Below are 22,056 nucleotides of genomic sequence, written 5' to 3'. Positions count from 1 at the left end.
ATGTGGCTATTTTTCATACAAGTATGCATCCAAGCATGGTAAATTCTCAGCTATGCTGCTTTGAACTGAAATTAATTAGGTCTGTATCAATGTGATGGCATCCATTTTGGGGGATGTAAAAGAAGTAGTGCTGGTCAACTGGACTCACAATCAGTACAGGGGGGGCTATTTTGTGGTTGAACCCACCATGCACTATAGATTAACCTTATTTAGACCCCTGGGACTACAATATCTTCCTGAAGATGAAGAGGAAGCTCAGTGATTACAATGATGATGGTGAAGATGTTACCCCTGTTGTCCACTGTTCTCATAAAGTGCAGTTACAACAAAACATCTTCATGCAGTCTCTTTTCAGTGGTGAGTCAGTGGCTGTTTTAGTTCTCTGGTGTTTTACAGGTGGTGCCCTTGCCCTTGCAGAACAAGTCCACATGGGACACAGATATTAGCTGGGCATCTATACAAAGGCTATTAATCAATCACTCTATCAACCTAGTTTCAATAGCTTCATTAGTACAAAACCAGACGATTCCATTTTACATATGTAATTCATTTATTTATCATCTTTATAGCCAATAATGTCAGACATTTCATTCCTATTGACAGTGGATGACTTTTTTTCCCGTATGAAGAAATTTCTCATGGATGCTATGAGGCTTTCGAGACTGCGCTGGTAATTTCACAGCAAGAGCTGTAGTGCAGTGTGGATGCAACAGAAAATGGTGTGAAATGAGGAGGAATACTTGTGTGCTACAGGGTGGTATCACTGCCTTTTCATATAGCTCCATATTTTCCACCATGCTGCTCTGACAGTTGTGACGAAGAGGGCCGACCAGAGAGGATCAAAGCTTTCCCTGAGAGAATACATTGTCCTTGGAGCTGATTTACAGTCTGCAGCTGAATTATCTTCACTACAACATTTTGGTTAGTGTGTTTCTAGGGTTGTTGGGGAGCTTGGACCCATGCAAAGTAGGGTTCCATCACATCAAATGAAAAGCAAATATTTGTAGAAGGATGTATCCAGCTCTTTACCACAGTCCATTAACGTTCACTGACATTTTATGGAGGTCGCTGATTCAGGGAAGCTTTATTTATAATTTAGCTTGTAGTGGACAAAGGTGCTGGTCAAGGAGCAAATTTGACTTGATGACGAGAAAATGACAAACTCTGACAAAATGTCATTGCTAGTTGCCAGCTGAGCAAGACAGATAGGCAGAGGGATGCTTTTTATATCCTCCATTGGTTCACAGTACTCAGGTGTAAGACTTCTATCTTTCATTTTCCAAGTGAGTCAAAATGGAAACAAATAGGTTCCTAGAAGAGGTACATGAGGTGCTGGGTGCTCGGCATTAACACAGAACAAGCCTGGATGAAGGCAATGATTGAGCAAAAAAACAAAACAAAAAAACAACACTGGAGCATCAGAGATGTGAATTGCATAATTTTCTGCTCTCTGATTTTGACAATTATGCAAATGTTTTTTTGTGAAAATTCAAGTGAAAAGTGTAAAGACAATTTACATGTATTATATCATTATATTTAACAGGTGTGTGTGTCCTACAGCTGAGGGTGATGGGTATGTTGTATTTGTAGCAGATTTCTTGGTAATCCATTCATTAATCAAGCAGCCAAGACGTGTCAGTCAGAAAGTAACCAATGCTAATCCATGATGGTTATTGCAGAGGTCTGGAATTCAGCCTAGATTCATTGCAGTCTAAACATAGAATGTCACATGCTGTCACAGTTAGTTCTTGACTCTTGATTGATTGTTGATTGTTAGATCTGGATTCTGGCTAATTGTTTTTTTTCAGAGGGTTGTACAGTATAAAATAAACAACAGCAGCACCAGAGAAGGCAGCATAGCAGCTTCTCGTGTCCGTAGCAGCACAGATTGCAATTGAAAAAAAAAAAAACCTTTGATGCTGCATAAAATCAGAAAGTGGTGCATGTTTCAATGCTGCAAGGGAGCATGAGGTCAGAGCTAATGGCTAGCGGCTAAAAGCAGGTACCCCTAAATAGGCATCACATATAGAAGGCCTGAAAGTATGCATGCACACATAAATGCCAGGGCATTTTCCGAGCCATCTCACATCCACAGTTCCTTTTATAACGATGGGTTTTACTACATGTGGTAATATGTATAGCACATCCTACATTTAATATTCTTTAAATGTATGGAACCAGTATATATAACATACACTACATATGTAGTATGTAAGTATTTGCTCACCCATCCAAATGATCAGAATCAGGTGTCCTAATCACTTGGCCTGGCCACAGGTGTATAAAATCAAGCACTTGCATGCAGAGCTCAGTGAAATTCCAGCGTGGAACTGTCATAGGATGCCACCTGTGAAACAAATCCAGACGTGACATTTCCTTGCTCCTAAATAATCCACAGTCAACTGTCAATTCTATCATAACGAAATGGAAGAGTTTGGGAACAACAGCAACTCAGCCATGAAGTGGTAGGCCACGTAAACTGACAGAGAGGGGTCAGCGGATGCTGAAGCGCATAGTGCAAAGAGGTCGACGAGTTTCTTCATAGTCAATTGCTACAGAGCTCCAAACTTCATATGACCGTAAGATTAGCCCAAGTACAGCACGCAGAGAGCTTCATGGAATGGGTTTCCATGGCCGAGCAGCTGCATCCAAGCCACACATCACCAAGTGCAATGCAAAGCGCCGGGGAACGATACATTTCGGACTGCATTGTGCGAACTGTGAAATGTGGTGGAGGAGCAATTATGGGTTGTTTTTCAGGAGTTGGGCTTGGCCCCTTAGTTCCAGTGAAAGGAACTTTGAATGCTTCAGGATACCAAAGCATTTTGGACAATCCCATGCTCCCAACCTTGTGGGAACAGTTTGGAGCAGGTCCCTTCCTCTTCCAACATGACTGTGCACCAGTGCACAAGGCAAGGTCCATAAAGACATGGATGACAGAGTCTGGTGTGGATGAACTTGACTAGCCTGCACAGAGTCCTGACCTGAACCCGATAGAACACCTTTGGGATGAAATGGAGCGGAGACTGAAAGCCAGGCCTTCTCGACCAACATCAGTGTGACCTCACGTATGCGCTATTGGAAGAATGGTCAAAAATTCCTATAAACACACTCCTCAACCTTGTGGACAGCCTTCCCAGATGAGTTGAAGCTGCAATAGCTGCAACAGGTGGACCAACATCATATTGAACCCTATGGGTTAGGAATGGGATGGCACTTAAGTTCATATGTGACTCAAGGCAGGTGAGCGAATACTTTTGGTAATGTAGTGCAGCTTGTTACATCTCTCATGTAGACAATTATTTGGCAAACATCCTTGGATTTTGAATTCTAAACTTCACACCATTGCATCATACATCTTTAGTCCTTTGTTATCTATGATTTCACTGCACCAGGGTGAGCATGACTATGACAGTATGTATCAATATTTTATTCTTGATCAAAATGATGGATCAGCTGACATAAGACCAGCAAGCTGATGGCAAGCCATGAAGCCTTCATGCCAAAATGCATGAATGTTTTGCTGCCACATCCACGGCACTTAAACATGTGGCTACAAAAACTGCTATATTCCACAATCACACAGTGGTGTAAATTAAGGTTCATTCAGCTACCCAGTTTTACTGCTATCAGGAGTGCAATAGAAAGCCCCAAAGAAGCCTCCTTAATAAGTTCATTCATCCTTCCTCACACAGCTCTTCTGGGCATGCCTGAACACATAAGCTGCTATTGCAAACAGTGAAATATAATCCAGCATCCTGAGGATAATATCCCTGACCTGATTGATTACTGCAGTACAGATATGAGAAAAGGACAATGTGCAACAGTTTCCATTACCAGCAAAACAGTTTAGCAACAGAAGTCTTTTATTTGTTTATTCTATACAATACCTGTACATTATGGTTGTAGTTTTATTATTATAAAAGTCACTGTTATAGAAAGAGGACATTCCTAGCAGTTTGAGATGCAACATTTAAGAAGTAGGTGACCACAGATGATTTCATCTGCACCATCACATCCTGATGTCCAAAAAAGTTCAGATCAAGAAACCACAAGAGGGGGCAGTGAGAGGGAGCAGGGACATTAGTGTGACTGTGACATCATATCATTACAACTGAAAACAACATAAACACATTTTATTATTACAATATTATTATTGTTATTATTTATAGTTGTAGTATTTGCGCATCTATGCTCCTGCATATGCGCCATTTCCTCTGCACACAAAATAATTAACAGCGAATTAAATCAGATCAGGGATGTTTAGGCATGCTAATCCCGTTGGTTTTCTCCTGAGCAGTATGAATCGGATGGAATTAATTACTTACCTGCGCCCATTTATAATGATAATTACAGAGCCTGTCCATTGGACAGTTGCGCAGTAGCTCGCTGCATAAGCCGGTGTGCACCCGCTCAGTTTGAGTAGAGGAGCAGGAGGAGAGCGCAGAGAGGCAGAGAGAGAGAGAGAGAGAGAGAACGAGAGAAAGAGCGAGTGGGAGAGGGAGAGAGGAAGGGAGGACTGAGCACGGAGCGCAGCGCTCTTCCACTTGTAACCAGTCAGAGGAACGCACTCGTTCCGGTGCGGTTGTGTGCGTAAAGGGACGCGTTTTTACGCACAGCGGGAAGTGAGAAATATCGATACATTATTGTAGAAATCTACACGTCTGGTCCTTCTACTGAATTCCACAATATATTATTTCCAGGTGGACACTGCGCTGCTTGCAATTTACTCTAAATGAGAGCGAGCCGACGTGTCTCGCTGAAACTTTCTACGGCACAGGAATCCCTAACTTTGTTGCGGTTTTAATAAGGTTTACATCCACTGGTTAAGTGACACTTAACAGCAGCATGGATCCTTTATTCAACACCACCGATGTGCCAGACTGGACCACCAGCTCTAACAACACCAATAACGGGACCATGTACTGGAACCAGTTTGTCCAGCCGGTCTGGAGAATCGTTCTCTGGGCCATCGCGTACAGTTGTATAGTTATCGTGTCTGTTGTGGGTAATGTCACAGTGATCTGGATTATCATGGCGCATAAACGCATGAGGACCGTCACCAACTATTTTCTACTCAACCTGGCGTTTGCCGAAACCTCCATGTCCGCCTTCAACACAGTGATCAACTTCACCTATGCGGTGCACAACGACTGGTACTTCGGGCTGGTCTACTGTCGCTTCCACAACTTCTTTCCGATCGCGGCTGTCTTCGCCAGTATTTACTCGATGACTGCCATCGCTCTTGACAGGTAAGCCGCGGCTCTCACTGCCTGTCTGCTGTAGAAGCGCACGAGGAATGTCAAGTCACCTTGTCCTGAAAAACATGATGAGATCATTTAATGCAACCAACACCATGCATTAAAATGTTAGGATTTCCTCGAAGGTGCGCAACAAACCAACAGCACTGTATACACTATAATAAAGCCTAGAAATCTATTACATTGCCCATTGTCACCTCATAGAAAAGTGCGTTAAGGAGATTGAACAATTGAAAGAGGCTGTGACTTAGCCTCTAACAACTTTTCTTAAAAATATAAATAAAAAACCCTTGAATTTAATTTATCTTATTGTAAAAGCGTGCCCATGTATTGTAGCAATTCAAACCTCATTTCTACATGCTGAAGTGGAATGATCAATGAGTGGAATGTACCTTCTGGATGAATACAAATGAAATAACAATAAACCTTAAAAAACAACATAATCAGATTTCCTGAAACTATTGTGTTAGGCTTTGAGGTTTTCGTTTGTTTCCCGTTTCATTTATTTAAAGTTTTTTGGCTCAGTCTTCTTGTTAAAATGTTTGTTGTCTGGCCTCTCCTATCATCACTGTTCCTGCTTTCTGTCTTCTGTGTTTCTCTCGTTGATGGATGTGTTATCAGATTTTATTCCTGGTTATTTTACCTGCAACTGTGAGCTATTTCTGTTTTTTTTCGGTTAAATACCTCTTGTCTTTAGATCCTTATCTTAACTATAGACAAGCTTCATACCTGTAAGGATCTCTCTGTGAACATTGATCAGATTTAAAAGGAGATAACTGTGTTTCCAAAGCCTTGATTTGTGGTATAATCTGCGGCAGATGCATTATTGGTACCCAGCAGGTTTCCTGGCCTTCCAAACTGAACTGAACTCTAGGATTCAGTTTGCCTGATTGGTCCCTTTAAAGGGGGGTCCTTGTCTTTATTGCTGGCCACAGTCCTGACCCCCAGAGGGGTTCGGCTATCATTGCCAGCCTCCTGCCAAGCTCCAGTAGGGTCTCTGCCCACTCCCCCAACCTCCTGCCTTCCCCTCTGTCATCTAATCAGCCCCCCTCCTGCCTTTCCCCTGGAGCAGCCCCACCCACCCACCCGTCCTGCCCTCCAGCCGTCCTTCTGGGCATCCCCACCTGTCTGCTTTGCCTCCAGCTATCTGGCTGACCACTAAATTCTCTGATAGATCTGCTCACAGTTCCCAGGTCATTCATTCCTGAGTTTATTTTAAAATAGATGTTCCTGTTTGTCTTGCATTTGCATCCTTTTCTCCACTAAACTGGGAGATTTCTCCTTCCATCTAAGGCATTTTCTCCTCTGCAGCCCTGTTCATCAACAGCACAATAATGTTGAAATGAAATGAATTCATGGAGATCCCTCTTCTGTAAGTGTGTGTGTAACTGGGTGTGTGTGTTGTGGTACGTTCTTGTACATAAATGTCATTGTGTGGTGTGTATGGGTTGAAAATTTGTTCCAGTTTGGCGGCCTGTGTGTATTTCTTTGTCCTCATCTTTGTGTGTGTGTGTGTGTGTGAAACTACCACTTTACTGACACCACACATAAAGACATGTTCGTCCAGAGTAAAAGCTTATTATGTTTGCATCTGTTTCTTTTATACAGGCCAGGACTAATGACCTGTAATTTCAGCAGGAAACCCATGAACTTGACCTTTCCACTAATAAGCTGGAGATTTAGTGTTGAAGAAAGTGAGAAAAAAACAACAACGGAAGATTAAGATGGCAACAGGCCACACAGTCTAATCAGGAGATATAGGAGTCTGCTCACATTCTCTTGACGCCGCCAAACACCTGCAGAGGTGAATTAAAGCACCACCATTTTTCACTGCTCATTATTCCAAATCTCAGTTTACTTTCTATTCATTTCTGAATATGAATTTCTTTCTGCCAAATCTGTGATATATCTCTTTGGAGGAGATGACACACTGTGGTGTTTCTGATAGGACTTTTTTTATTCACCATCATTGCTGTGATCATTCCTGGGGTGTTCTTGTGCTGCACAATCTTACAGATCAGCAGTACAGCGCTGGCTCTGAGGCTGATTGTATTGAGGTAATTGAGAAATTCTCACAGCTTAGTAGAAATACCAACCTGAGCTGCATTCAGTCTGGTCAGGACCTTTAGAAAATGTGTTTTTTTTTATTGCTTTCCCCCCCTGAGTTTGCGTGGAGGGAGTGACAGTGCATGGTTAAATTGTGGCAGAGGGAAAAGAATAAAATAAATTGAACAACAAACGCAAAAAGATAGAATCATAATGGCTTCATTTATCTCTGTTTGTATTTTGAGGATTAGTGTGCCTCATGTTCGGCCAGTCATCCAGATCCAGATCTCATCTGTGGAGGTAAACAAAACAAACAAAGACAAACATGAAATAATAATTACTGTGGTGCCCGTTCAATGCTCACTTTTTAATCAGGAGGACAGATGTGACAGCAGAACACAACTTTTAGCATCCACTCACCTAACTTCCACCTCAGCACTGTATTTCTGTGGGTTCCCAGCAGCACATCTGCTGAGTGTGAGTTAAAATAGATGAATGACTGTATTGGTTTTCTTGAATCACTTTAATAATCTTTTAGTGTTGTCTAAAGGCTTAGTGGCAGTCATTGAACCTCAACTAGTGAACTGAATGTATCCCACAATGCATTTTACCATCATTATTGGGATGACGATGGTAAAATATTAAACATTCACAGACTGATGGAGCAGCCAAAGAGAATAGAAAGAGCATAGACAGCATGTGTTATTATTCTCATGAAAAATGCCACATTTGGTCAATAATACATCCCCCCAGATACAACACATGGTTATACGTTGATGCTAAAAAAACATATGATGGTATTGTCCAACATCTTCCAATCATGGGACTGATACAGTCTGCAAAACTCTGAATAAAGAGGTAGAGGACAGTTTGGGGTTTGGGGTTCGAGTCCCCCCTGACACCACATGCTGTTTTGTTTTCACTCTTCACTTTTTTTCCACTCTTGCAGGTAGGCATTAAAACCCACTGACTCAAAGTCAGCATGAGGTTTAATATTAATATAAAAAGAATAAACTCTGCTTCAAAAGTACTGAAGCCTCTGCATGTAATTGTGAATTTTAAAATAGAGCTTGACTATCCCAAATTAAATCGCAATTAGGTATTTTCCTCAAATGGTTCAGCTGTGATTAAGAAATATATTGTGAATCACTGATTCATTTTTTTACTTGCTATAACTTTATTTAGACTGAGGCACCAAAGGCTGTGGTAGCCATATAGATATCACCACTGGGGAGTTTGTGTGGGGTCTGACTCCAGTCTGTGCTTCCCACAGACATGTGAGTCAGGTGACGCGGATGTTTTAAATTGGTCATATATTGGTATATCATCAGCCTGTTGAACTGTATGTTTATACAAAAACATTTAGTGCTTGGCTCGCTAGCAGCTGTTAGAGTGCACAGACAATAATAAAGTGATAGATATGGTTTAATAGTGTTCAGTGTAACAGTAATCAGTGTGCTCAGTGCAGTGTGGAAGGTGTTATTGAAATGTATCTCTGTCTCATTAAGCAAGGCCATTTTCCTCCTACATTAAGTCTTCCGAGTGGCTGAAACTGATCTCGCTCTTTTGTTTGAATCACTTTCTTTCATGCTTATCTCCTAAGGTTCTGCTAATCAATTCATAGTTTACTGAGTTCCTGTGGAGGCACAAGTATGCATTTATAAGTGGCCTTTTGTGTAAAGAAAGTCTTGATTATGCTGATTGACCGGATGTGTGAGACATATTATGCTAATTGGCACACGTCATGTACAGTGTACACAGGACAGGAGCATTAGCATAATGCTGTCTGATTTAATAACAGAGCTGTTTAGACTAGTCCAGTGTTACTTGATGGAACTAAGTGCTCTTTGTCCATACATGGTCACATATAGCCAATTTCATAAATTGCTATTATATATATAGTGCCTGAGAGAGCTCTGCAAATACTCACTACTAAATAATAAAAAGGTACTATTAGCCTAGAGGAAATGTTACCAGGCACACTAATCAGTGACCTGGCGAGGATACAGTTGTGCTGCATTCCAATGTCCCCATGTCTACTTTTTGCTTAAGTACATACTACAGCTGCCTTTGTATAGTTGCAAGTATTCATGTTACATGTACACACTACTACGACATCACATGGTGCTCACACAGTTTAAGGAGTAAAATGTATTTGTCACATTTATATCATGTAACCACCGCAGTGGTTATTGATCCTGTTGGCCACATCAGGGCTGCCCGATGTGGCCCTATACCTCGGGACCTAATTTGGCCCAGCTTTCCTTAGCTTTTCTCATTTGCAGCCGAGAGCGGCTGTTTTGAAAGAGTTTAATATCCGTTTGTCACATTAAATCAAAATATTCCCTTGTTTTGTTTTGTTTTTTTTTTTTAGTATTTTTTTGGCACACAACCTTCCCTGCAGATTGATTTTCTACCATAGAATTTGTATTCAACCGTGCACTCTAGTTGAGATCCTTCTGTTCATTTGGCTGCAAAGGGGATACTTTTTAAGGTTTCCATTAGTTTAGGTGATGCATTGAAAGGCAGCACATAAGACTAGGTTCATGGGCATCAAGACAAACTGCAGTTTAAGTGACCGTTCTATGAAAAAAGTTGACACATTAAAAGTTTATTTTACGTTTTGAGGTTTTCACAGTGTGCAGGTTGTTCATGCGTAAGTGCTTTAAGGGCACTTGAGTGGTAACTGTTTAGTCAATTAGAGGCCAGAGGAAGTTTCTTGGTGATGGACCATTCACCTCCATGTGCCTAATGTGGTTGAAGCACACGGACAGCTTGTCCCAGTCAGATCAGGTCATGGCTGCAGATGACAGCATATCAACAGCTTATAGTGGCCTCCTCTCTCACCTCCTTCCTCTAATTCCCACTTCTTCCCCTGCCTCCTTCGTTCGCCGTCCCCAGAGGAGCTATTGGGGGAAGTTATTCTGGCCTCTGGCAACCTTCTGCTTCTCCATGATTCATGCTCTGTGCATGAAAAGTGGGATGAAAGTCTCCTTTCACTACAATAGGTGTGTGACATGACTGAAATCAGGCAATAGGGTGACACTCAAGGGGCAGAGATGAATTTATGCCAAGTCTTCATTCACATTCCAAGCCACATAAATTCTGATTTGTGTATGGATCCAATTTGACTGACTTCATGGTTCACATTAATTTTTACAATTATGTCACCTGACTTTGATGTGAACCCCACTGTCCACAGAAACAGCACACATAGCTCATTGATGCTCTCACATGTGTCAAATGCATCACCGACACCAGAAAGTTATTTTTGTTACTGCGCCACCACTACATGTCAGTGCAGGTTAATGACAACGGCGCTCAAGTCACATGGATTCTGATGTGACGCTTCCATTCATGTCACAGGGCTACAAATCAGATCAGATTTATGGCAACATCCTGAAGTTCGATTCAAAAATCTGGACTGATGATTGGACTTATGTGTCCATATACACCTGAAAAAGACTTGAGCCACTTTTAAAATAACCTAAAGATGCTAACTACATTTATTTGTTAAAAGGTAATATTCATTCATTTTTAAATCAACCAATCAAGTTGGAGACATGTTCATCTTACTTAGGCCACATACACAGCAACAATCGGCCTGAGAATAAAAACATCAGAGAAAACATACCAATACCCCGATGAGGGTAATCAAGGTCAACGCATTAGAGGGTCTCAGTTACCATGGTTACAACTTCTGCCCCTTCTACACTATGATTTTTCTGTCTAGAAAGTAGTGACTGTGACAGCCTCATGACTTCTGTTCCTGCTGCTAAAATACCGCCAATGAATTGCTCCACTCTTCATGGTGAAAACACTAAACACCAAACTATCCCCTGCTTCATAAATAAGAACCTTTCAGATGCTCACCATGCATCTGGATGTGATGTGGTTGGTGAGTGAGACTGGTCTTCCTGGGTTGTCCAGACTCTGTCCTAACACACTTCAGTTTCTAAAACAAAAAACAAACAGGAGGCAGATTTTGGCTAGCAGCACCGTTGCAACCTGGCACATATAGGCTTCAACAAAAGAGACAAGACACCAGAAGAGTTTTTATTTCAAAAAGTCAGGAAACCTATTTGCACTCTAACGACAAGAGTGGCACCCCTGCATGCCCCCAAGGCCACTGAGAGTACAGAGCCAAGTAAACAACAACAAAAACTTACAATAAATACACAACATAAACAGCTTTACAACATGACATGATATGTAAATGCAATTATTGGCTAATACCTGAATAATTATCATTCAATATTGTGCGTACTGAGCTGCAATGTTATCACTTCTAAATCCATCGCTATAAATGTGTTGCAAAAACAAAAGAGGTCTCTCAATGGACGATTTAAGCAGCTATAACAGTGGATAACGTCAGTTTAAAAAAAACAACGTAACAATAAGACAGGTGCTGCTGCTGGTGGACATACTGTAAGTAATCAGAGGAATATGCAGCTTAACATTTTATTCATGATTTGGTGTAGATAAAAAAACAAATAAAGAATTAATATATTGCATTCAGTGATTAATTAATTGATTGAGTTTTATTCCTTGTCTTGTCATGGGTTTCAGATGTACGTTGTTATTTGTGAATCTCTGGCTTTTTTTGTTGCTGAATGTGTTTGTCAGGTCACATTATGTTGCTGCCAACAAAATCCTCAGTGTCTTTTTTTTAACAATCACAAATTCCATTAAAGGGAAAAATAACAATCTTGTTCATTAAAATAACTTCTGGCTTCTCTTGTAGTGCTTTGAAGCATAAAGAAAAAGTGCTAATAGCTGCAGGTGGACCTCATTTTTAAGTAAAAAGCAGATATGAAGAAGCTTTAATGGGAATATTACACTGAGATAATGGCTGTGTGCTCAGGTTACTCCCGCTGTTAAAATACAAAGAGTGACTCAAACATAGGAGAACAACTGCTTTTCCCTCTGATGCATGCCAATGTGAGTGTTACCATAGTTACACATCTGGGAAATTGAGTCCGAAAGCACATAACAACAGAAAACTTTCATTTTAACTAATTCCATAAAGACAACATATACCAATATTTAAAATGAGAATTTCTATATAATTACTTTACATTATGACAATAATGTTTGTATGTACAGCACAGCGACTTTATGCACACATGAACGTCTCCTCTGTTAATATCATTCTGCTCCACATCCATCAGAGTTTGTGTCACACATTTAGATAATTTTGTACAGCTGCCTCGGAGCCATGTCACCTCTGAGTGAATAAACAACACTCCTATCAACACTTGCCATTTCCTGTCACTGAAATATTAACTCAGATTAGAGCTTCAGAAATGGCTGCGAGGCTGGAAGGGCCTAATTGGGGGGCACTTAGCTGACTGGTGGCTGTTGTTCCTATACTGACGTGACGTTACTTTTTATTAGATGTCCTTAATTTATCCATGTGTCACTGCACTGTACCAAACAGGCATCGGAATTAAGGTACAGGACAGAAAACAGGAAACTCTTCAAATAAAACGTGTTTTCAGTGTATTTGTTGGATAAACCATGTTTTGACGTGGGTCAGTGCAGATCTCTGACAATCCTCCTGCAACTGAGAGTCAGCCAGATTTGAAAAGTAAACACACGCCCCTTTCTCTGAGCTCACCCCGAAGCCACGCATCCCAATCACATGGACGCGCATTACCTGAAGACGAGCTGCAGTCTGTTACTTCGGCCATCATGCACGTACCTCTCTGGTGCGTGCAGAGCAGGAAGAGAGCGACAACCAGCCAATACTCCGCTAATGTTTTTAGCGTTTTATAGCTTCCACAGATGAAACTGCCGAACTAATTAGTTGCTATCAGATTGTAAAGAGAAGTTCAGAATGAAATCTCCTACCCTACCTTTAAATAACAGTAACTGAAATTTGCTGATGGCCTTTAGCATGTTTTTAGCATGTCAGCTATAACTCATTTGATTGTTGTACAATGAGTGACATTATTTCTGTATTTATTTGCAGGCCGCTGTTCATAATATTGACATTCTATATATGTTTTTAATCATAATTATTATTTATGCTGCTTTTATTTATTGTCTGGACCACTAGATTATGTTGAGGTCGAGATTTCAAGCAAGCTCTCTCTACTACCACAGTTGACGCACACTGTCCACTGAGCATTTCTATGCACTCACACACACTCACACACACACACAGACTCACTCACCCACTATCAGGGAAGCATTGATGTTGCTTTGAGTGCAGGTGGACATTGGCTTTTGTGGCAGGAGTGTCTGCTGGTTATTGATGAGACAGAGAGGGCTCAAGGAGTCATATGTATGCAAGTGGAGAATAATGGAAACAACAATAGCAATCCTTGTCCGACACACACACACACACAGACCCCAGGCTCTGTCAGTGTAGCCCAAGTGTTGATGGGGATTTTACGTAACCTTCTGCAAACAGCAACAAGCCCCCGAGAGGCCAATAAACCTGGGAAACAAATTCCTGATCAAATTACCGCAGCCTACTTTCAAATGCAATCTAAAAAAAAAGTGGAAAAATCAGTGGCAGCCTTGAAGGCAGGCACTTTCATCTGTCACGTTAGCTGCCTTCTTCTTACTCACTTATGTCTGAGAACAGAGTAGCAGTCTCATGGCGTTTATATCGAACCACTGCTCTGCCCCAGCAGTTTAGGTGCTATTTGTAGATACACGGAGGTGTATGTCACACATAGAATCTAGCTGCTCATGCCACCTGTGTCCTATTGGGAGGAATCAGATACTTTCCACAGCCAGATATTTGAAGTGTAAAGTCTCAAAGGTGTGCTTTCCAAGATGTGAAATGAAAGGGGCGGAGAACACTGGGAGCCGAGCTCTCTACCAGCAAAACCGTAAAAATGAAATACTCCTCAGCTGTGGCAGAGCTTTTTTAAATGTATATATTAAAATGATTAAACTGATATTTGTGCTGAAGTTATGTAGATCACTTTCCGTTTGCAGGAAGAGACGATGCAGTCGACCAGAAAGAAGGAAAATGGAGGTGGAATGTCCTTTACAAAGCTCCTAAAAAAATGTTCAACTTAAAGCTAAACCTGTATGTTAGACTTTTGTTGTCACATATCCTGCAGAAAAAGCTAAACCTAATTAGACTCAGACAGGGATTTGAAAGGATTTGGCTGCAATAAGCAGATTGGCATGGGCCCAGCCCATATTTTATTTAGTTAGTACCTATGGCTCGCGCAAAGATTGCAAACATATATCTTGAAATAACATTCTGAAGAAGTTGTTTTTCTCCACACTGGCGACTTAAGTGCCATTTTAATGAAATTTTAAACTCCTGCTCTTGGTTGGTGGTCTGGTGTTCAGGGTGCGCTGTGATTTGCACGCCAGCAGGGGTGATGATGACTTGTGCTGCAGAGCGAGCAGCCCGCTATCCTCTGCAGGTGTGCGTTTGATTCTGACATCAGCAGCCCTCCACTTTGACTCACCTGCACAGAGAAAAAGTCAGCCCGGCTGCCATCTGAAGCAGAGGCAAAATAAATAAATAAAGCCGTGGCTGTGATCTCCCACGTTCATGGCACAGCAGGGAGCTTTTAAATTTCAAAGGTCTCCTCTTGTTCAGACATATTTAGTGTTAAAATGTCCATTTATCGTTCCTTTGTGTTATTAGTGGGATTAAACCTTCAATTAGTGCTTTTTAGATGATTAGACCGGAGAGCTTTATCTTAAAAAGGAGCCACACGTAACGATACAGATACTGAGTTTTGCAGTTTAGAAATATTTTAATAAAATCAGGACTCCACTTGATAAATGGCTTCCAGGTTACTGAGCCGGTAAATCAATACAACAAAGTCTAAAATAAGTCAGAAATCCGTGCAGAGGAAGGAAAAGAAGTGGATAAATTTGCTCTTTGAAGTACTTCAGTTTAACAGATTTCCCATTGCAAGGTGTTAATGAGACTGGGGGTCATTTTAAATCATTCATGCAGGTTGTCATCTCTCTGATTAGAACATGATTATGACAATGTGACATGATTACTCAAATGTCGAGGGGAATCATTACTGTAGGATTCTAATAGCGCTGTTTCATGGAGGACATTTGTTGTAATGCTGGAGTTGCTTTGTGGAAAGAGCGTAACATCTAAGTTTGCAAAGACCTGTTAATGATGCAAGTGCGTGTTGTGTTTAATTTGTTATCTTGAAAGAACAAAGGGACTGTTTAAGTGTTTCTGCTGGTGCTGCGTGGGTGAGTGTGTCACATCCTGCGTCTTCGGGAGCTCTAATTTAGGTTCGTTAAATCGTGCACAAACAAACATTTTTCTGTTTTACCCTTTGCGTACATCAAGGACGTAAATAACTTGCAGCCACAGCGAACAATGACTCGTCCTTGTGTGGAGCACTTTATGCTCTCCTCCTCTCAGCCTTTAGGTGAAGCATCAAACACAATAAGGATCTAATGTATTGGGTTAGAGATGATTTACGATGAGCTGCAGCTGCTTGTGTTTCTATCCACTACGTTTCTGTGTAATGTAAGTGTAATCTGGTGCTGACAGCTGCGGTTGTTGGAACAGATTGGAGTCATATTGTTGTATCAGATGATGTTTGTGCATGTGTCCCTGGTATGATCAGGAGACACCAGCAGTCCTGTAGCAAACATAAAATACACACACAAAATAGAAAAAACACGAGGACAATGATGACTGAATTTTTGTCACATGACTGCTGAATTTTTTGTTTTTTATGGACTTGTGTTCGTTTCTATTGTTTATATTTAATAGAGGTGTGAAATGAAGTAGTGGTGATTGTTTTTGGTCATGTTTCTGATCATTCTGATCATTTTTGCAGCCTAAACAGTCAGTTGATGAACATTTTTGGACCTATTTTCTTATTTCTTGTGCTCTTCAAAGTGCTGTAAATGAAAAGCTGTTTGTGAAATTGCTCTCCACATGTTTTTTTTTTTACAGGTACATGGCCATCATCCACCCTCTGCAGCAGCGCATGTCATCCACAGAGACCAAAGTGGTTGTGGGCGTGATCTGGGTGCTGGCTCTGCTTCTGGCCTTCCCTCAGTACTACTATTCCAACACGGACCAGCTCCCCGGCCGAGTGGTGTGTTACATCGACTGGCCCGAATACACCGTGTGCGACTTCAAAAAGATGTGAGTCCTCTCTGTGTGTGGCAGCTGTTCAAACAGTCAACAAGTGTGGGAGGAGGCTGTTTGTGCTGTTTGTATGCAGTGGAAATGTGTTTAAAGTGTAAAATGGAAGCTTTTTGTGCTTTATAGTGGTTAAATGGGAGAGGCATCATAGCCGAATTGTTTTCTGAAACATCGAGTTGGAAAGGAGGGAAAAAAATGATTTGTGCATGATTTTCAGGAACAGTTTACAAAGGCCTGAACAACACATGCTAAACAAAAACAACAAAAGACTACATAAATCAATCAAAGATTGTAGCAAATTATAGCATTATATTACATTCAAACAGCATTTTTTAAAAACTATTTTTCCTATGTGAATTCTCCTTCCACTTAAAATCCCTGCTCTTTAGATCAAAGCTGTGAACTATGATTCCCACCTATCTCAGATTTTCACACTCACGTTAGCTCACTAACATGTGTCCACCACAAGCTGTTAAAAAAAAGGAAACACACGAGAAACCTGTTAATAATCTTTTTCTGAGTTCATGCAGACTTATGTTATTTCTAAAATTCAGCCACGGGAGTCTGCCTTAATTGTATAAATGAAAGAGCACGTACAATCCTTCCTTTTCTAAAAAGCCAAATACGGAGCTGATCTTTCTTATTTAGTCCTTTGAATTGAAACAGATGGTGAGAGGTCAGCCAGAGGACTGCACTGCAAATGTTCCAACAAAAAGGAGGACATGCCTTAGATGGTCTTGTAAAGTCTATGCTTGGATGAGACAGGTGTTCAGATGGCACTATAGGAAACTCTATTAGGAGGATGCTTTTAATGTTGAGGCTGATTGGTGAGTGACTAAGAGCCAGTTCAGGGTTTCTGTATCCACCTCCACAGACAGATTGACTGTACCATCCTGATCTGTCTGACGCAGGACATTCAGTTATAAGGCACTTCAAACTACCCTATTAATGTACTGAATATCTTTAGTGGGAAAAACAATGGGGACGCTGAGAATCTGTCAGCTGGCTGCATCGTACTCACCCTTCATAGCCTTGATTTGAAAAGAAATACAGATATCTATAAAAATGCAGAAAATGCAACACTTCCTCATCTGCAGACATAAAAGAAGACATTTAATACCTAGGTCAAGACTCCTGTGGGTAGTTTCTGATCTAGTTGTGAACATTCTTGAGCTATACTTCATATAATTTTGTTCCCCATTAATGTACACACAGCACCCCATATTGACAGAAAAACACAGAGATGCACTGTGAGCTGTAAGGTCTTATACAGACAGGTGTGTGTCTTTCCTCATCAAGTCTAATCGGTATCATCAAACACAGCTGGACTCAGATAAAGGTGTAGATCTGAAGGATGATCAGAAGAAATGGACGCACCTGAGTTCAATATATGAGTCACAGCAAAGGCTCTGATACTGAGGACCATGTCATGTTTCACTTTTTCTTTTTAATCTGCAAAAATGTCAACAATTCTGTGTTTTACTGTCAATATAGGGTGCTGTGTGTACATTAATGAGGAAAAAATGAACTTAAAGGCATTATTATGCATTATTCTCTGAGGATACTTGCAATTATCCTAGCTGGATACTTGTTTCACCAGGCTCTATCAGGCTCTATGTGAATATAATACGTGTACATGCAAATTGCAGGTTTCCACACAGTACTTTGGTGATTTTACTGTTGTAGTCCATGTTGCAACAGCTTTGGTTACTTCTCGAAGTCCTGAAGTTTATATCCAGTGCTTCCTTGTGCATGTGTGGCCCATAAACTTCCTATAATGTTCAAGGTTTGTTCAATTGGTTCGCTTTTCTGGTAGTGCATGACTCTCAGCTGTGGTGGCATCTTCTGTGTTAATACATATGATATAAAACTGTGTGTGTTCCCTGCAGGTGTGGCACAATGCTTGCCAGGTATATAAAGGATAGCTAAAAGACCAAGACAGATTTACAAGCACTGTGAGGCCCTGGCCAGGCAGCACGGTCAGGACACAGCAGTCACCTTTACTCCAGATATCACGTTTCCTTGTGTTCTTAAAATAGAAGTAAAGGACTTAATATCCCACCAGTGCCTCAACATAAAAAGCAATCATTTTAACACTCTGGCCCATGATCTCTGATCCAAGAGCAGGCAAGGAAATGTATTGTTGTGCTAATGGTGGTGTTAATCTTCCCTTTGCCCACACTGAACCTTGCTGTATCAAACTTCTGAAGCTGCTTCAGAGTGATTCAGAAATGAATCTCCGCCTGACTGAGAGTGCTGTATTCACACACTTCGCTACTCAAGTAACACCCGATTTCTACCGTTTGTCTTTTTCTAATCCCTCTCCGGCATAGCTGTCCGACACGCAGGTGCACTTCCACAAATGTGCACACAATACAGGAGTCGAGCGAACACAAGAGAAACACCCACGCCTTGACGCACATATGCAGGCGCGCAGCAGCGCGGCTCTGATCACAGCTCACCCTCTCAGCTCATCAGCGACTGTGTTTACCCTGCCCTGCTGCCAACCTGCTATTGCCTTCCCATTCTCCTGCTTCTGTCACATTTCTCCATGGAAATATAGTTTGTTATGAGCAGCCCAACAGCAATTTTATTGTTCATGATGGGATGCCTGCTGCACTTATTACTTTTTTAATGAAACCGTAATCAGTGACACATTGGAACAGAGTGGGAACACAGTCAGTCAGTCAGCTCAGCTGATGAAGCTGTAAATGACACATCTGATTAAAGCCGACCCCGGGTCAGCTCCCACATGTCTATGCCCCCGCTCCTGCCATCACTGTCTACACCCAGTCTGATGGCCCGTCTGCTGCCTTCGCAGTCGGTGGGAATTAGTAAGCAAGGTCTCGTGGGACGGTATCAATAGATGACATTGTTTGCAAATGCATGCTTACACAGATAAATTAACTGTACATCCTTAATACACTGCACTAAAAGGCACACATGTAGAAGATAAATAGATGGCCCTGACCTCTGGTCACCTTTGTGAGTCTCAGGGTTGGAAACAGGAAAACACTTTCAACTTTAAAATGGCATGAGTGAATGAATGGCCAGAGGCCTTGAGGGCAAAGACAGAGAGGATAAACTTGTGTCTATCCCTGTTTGGAAGTGATGGACCAGTGTCTCCATGGATAAAAATATGCGGTCAAAATTGCTTCTCATCAGGCTTAAAGAGATTCAGCGTGCTGGTACCTTGGTTATTTTGACTTTGATGTGTGAAACTTTCATAACACTGCTTCCTTTTAGACGTCTACCAGGTGGAGACCCCAGGAAGTGGCAGAGGAAACTCTGATGACAGGAAGGCTGCCTCTGCACCCCGTGCTACCACATTTATTAGTTTGGAGAATTGATTGATGTGGATAATCCACATGCACATCCCTAGCATTATTGCAACAAATCATTGTGTGTTATTCATCAATCCTTTAAGGTCACAATATGGATCTTGTTAATGACCAGCCATCGAGGTCAGGGGCCAATTTACATTCTCTGATTGACACATTTAAATTCCCCTTCTGCACCAAGCTGTATACGCATTGAGAGGGAGCACCCTCTGCGTATACAGAGTTGTGTAACTTGCTTACCTCTTTTTACCAAGCATCTTTGGTATGCTGACATTCCTCTGACTGGCATAGGCCGATGTATGGATCAGAGGCCTGCTGCATAGTGGGAGAAGTGTTAATGGTGCAGGTGGTGTCCCAGGAGGTCCACTACAACACAAGTCAACCTTGACAGGACCAGGTTCTTCCATCTACAGCCGTCATGTTGCCCAGGGGGTTGAGTACACAAGAAAAATCCAGGAATTGTTTTTACTGAGTGACTGACCCCTTATCCTATTCTAACCTCTATTCTTTCATATAAAAGACAACTATTTTGAATGTGCTCATTTTGAAAAAAAAATTCATCCTCTTTTCACAATAGGAATATGTGCTTCTCGGAAGAAAGCAACACAAAATAGTGAGGTGTGTTTCTGCCAAAAGACACATAGTAAAAGAAGAACTCACAGTCAGAGCACTCCTCGTCCTCTGTGATCGTTGTAAATTGGCCTCTCCACAATGTGAGGCTGTGATTAGTGGCAGTAAAGCAGCATAGAGCGAGGCGTCCTGTTACTTCCAGTATTCTTTGGCCTCTGCTGGCAGGGGAAACCAAATGAACAGCTGCCCTTCCTCCTGACACACACACACACACCAACATTGATTTTATGTACTGGTACAAACACCCTTGTGTTTGAATAAGCAGTCGCATAATTAAATCATGCATTTAAACATGCGTTTCCTTCACATGCTAAATTGCACCCTCATAAGATATTGATCTGCACGGGCTCTTTCATTTGTTGGCATGCATTAAATATTTACTTGGCATATTTACACACACACAAATGAAGACATCGTGAAGCATGTTTGTCAGCTCTGAGAAGTGACAGCAGGCCTGGAATTAAAACATCAGAAGTTGCTGTGTGTAATTTGTCTGTAGCCTCTGAAGAGTGAGATTCAATTGTTCCTTCTTGCAGGACAGCAATGTGACATAATACAGCTTCTATATCCTAAATCTTCATTCATCATCAGGTAGAGCTATGAGTCTGCTGAGGCCCTCTGGGGAGATGGACTCTGTCAGGGAGTCCCTCTGCTCTTACAAGGCAATATTTCAGTTACACTTACACGCTCACTGTGAATGAGAAAAATTACATAACTTGCTGAGAAGCCGTGGCCCCCTAAAGTGGAGCAGGGCCAATGCATTAGGCCAACAGTTTGACAGGTGGTTGCCAATAAACAGCATCTTGTCAGTGTCAGCGGTGGAAGTAATTCAAATGAGCTGCAGAGTGTTTGCACTGTGTAGATCTTCCAGAAATACCTAATAGAAAAAGACTGTATTCTCTCTAGATGTTACTTAATAACATGTAGACAGTGACATGCATTCTGGTCAGACCTCTGTGATTGCCAAGATAAAGGTCACGTGACTGTCGTCAACAGCTGTTTGTGGTTTGGTGTGACTGTGGCTCAGCCTGTGAGGTAACATCTAATAAAGTGACAGAGAGTTCATGTGATCATGCACTGGTCTACATTCCAGGGTTAACAATAGCTGCAAAGCATGCGATCTCCAGAGGTATGTCCCTCGTAGACTGGTGGCGTAGCCTAAGTAGACGGATGGAATGGGCTGTGGAACTTCCTGTTCCTCGTGCTCCTGTTGCCTAGCAACCTGCAGTTGACATGGGCTACACAAACGTTTGCTGTGTGAATGTTCTTCACACACCTGGTCTGGGACCATTGTTCTTTCCCATCACTTTTCATTTTACAGTTATATTTCATTTCCAATCAAGGCTTATGTTATGTAATGTAAAGTCTTGGTTACATTTAGGAAAAAAAACACATCATAGTTTAGGTTAAGACTATTTTACAACATTAAACACATTTTATGTGGTAAAATTGTTCCATCTGCAAACAGCTCAAATTATAGTGTAGACAGTACTAATGTAAATCCCTGAATATAAAACTCTAAAGAACTAAAACCACCATATACCAGAACATACAATGTTATAGTGTTAGCCCTGTGTATGTTACTTATATTACAGATAAGAATAGGTTTTTGGTCACCTGTTTAATATTTCAACACTATTAAAGGAGCATAATGTATTACTGGTCT

General features: G+C 41.4%; 1 protein-coding gene and 1 long non-coding RNA gene across 2 annotated transcripts in view; one reads left to right on the top strand and one right to left on the bottom strand.

Annotated features, from left to right (window-relative positions):
- Positions 1-4,446: 4,446 nt before the first annotated feature.
- Positions 4,447-22,056, top strand: part of tacr1a (tachykinin receptor 1a) — a 30,745-nt gene continuing 13,135 nt past the window's right edge. The window contains exons 1-2 of the mRNA XM_028415054.1: positions 4,447-5,252; positions 16,225-16,419. Coding sequence (XP_028270855.1) covers positions 4,849-5,252; positions 16,225-16,419 — 599 coding nt within the window. The 5' untranslated portion in view covers positions 4,447-4,848. The remainder of the gene's footprint in view (positions 5,253-16,224; positions 16,420-22,056) is intronic.
- LOC114441907 (uncharacterized) lies at positions 7,513-20,543 on the bottom strand. The gene is made up of 3 exons (XR_003671292.1): positions 20,421-20,543; positions 20,001-20,167; positions 7,513-7,599 (listed from the first exon to the last, which is right to left on the bottom strand). It is a non-coding gene; the product is annotated as an uncharacterized LOC114441907 (long non-coding RNA).

This window comes from Parambassis ranga, chromosome 9 (genome assembly GCF_900634625.1).
Source record: "Parambassis ranga chromosome 9, fParRan2.1, whole genome shotgun sequence".
NCBI classification, from domain to species: Eukaryota; Metazoa; Chordata; class Actinopteri; family Ambassidae; genus Parambassis; species Parambassis ranga.
Note: the sequence above shows the minus strand (reverse complement) of the source record. Positions and strands in the feature narration are given on the sequence as shown.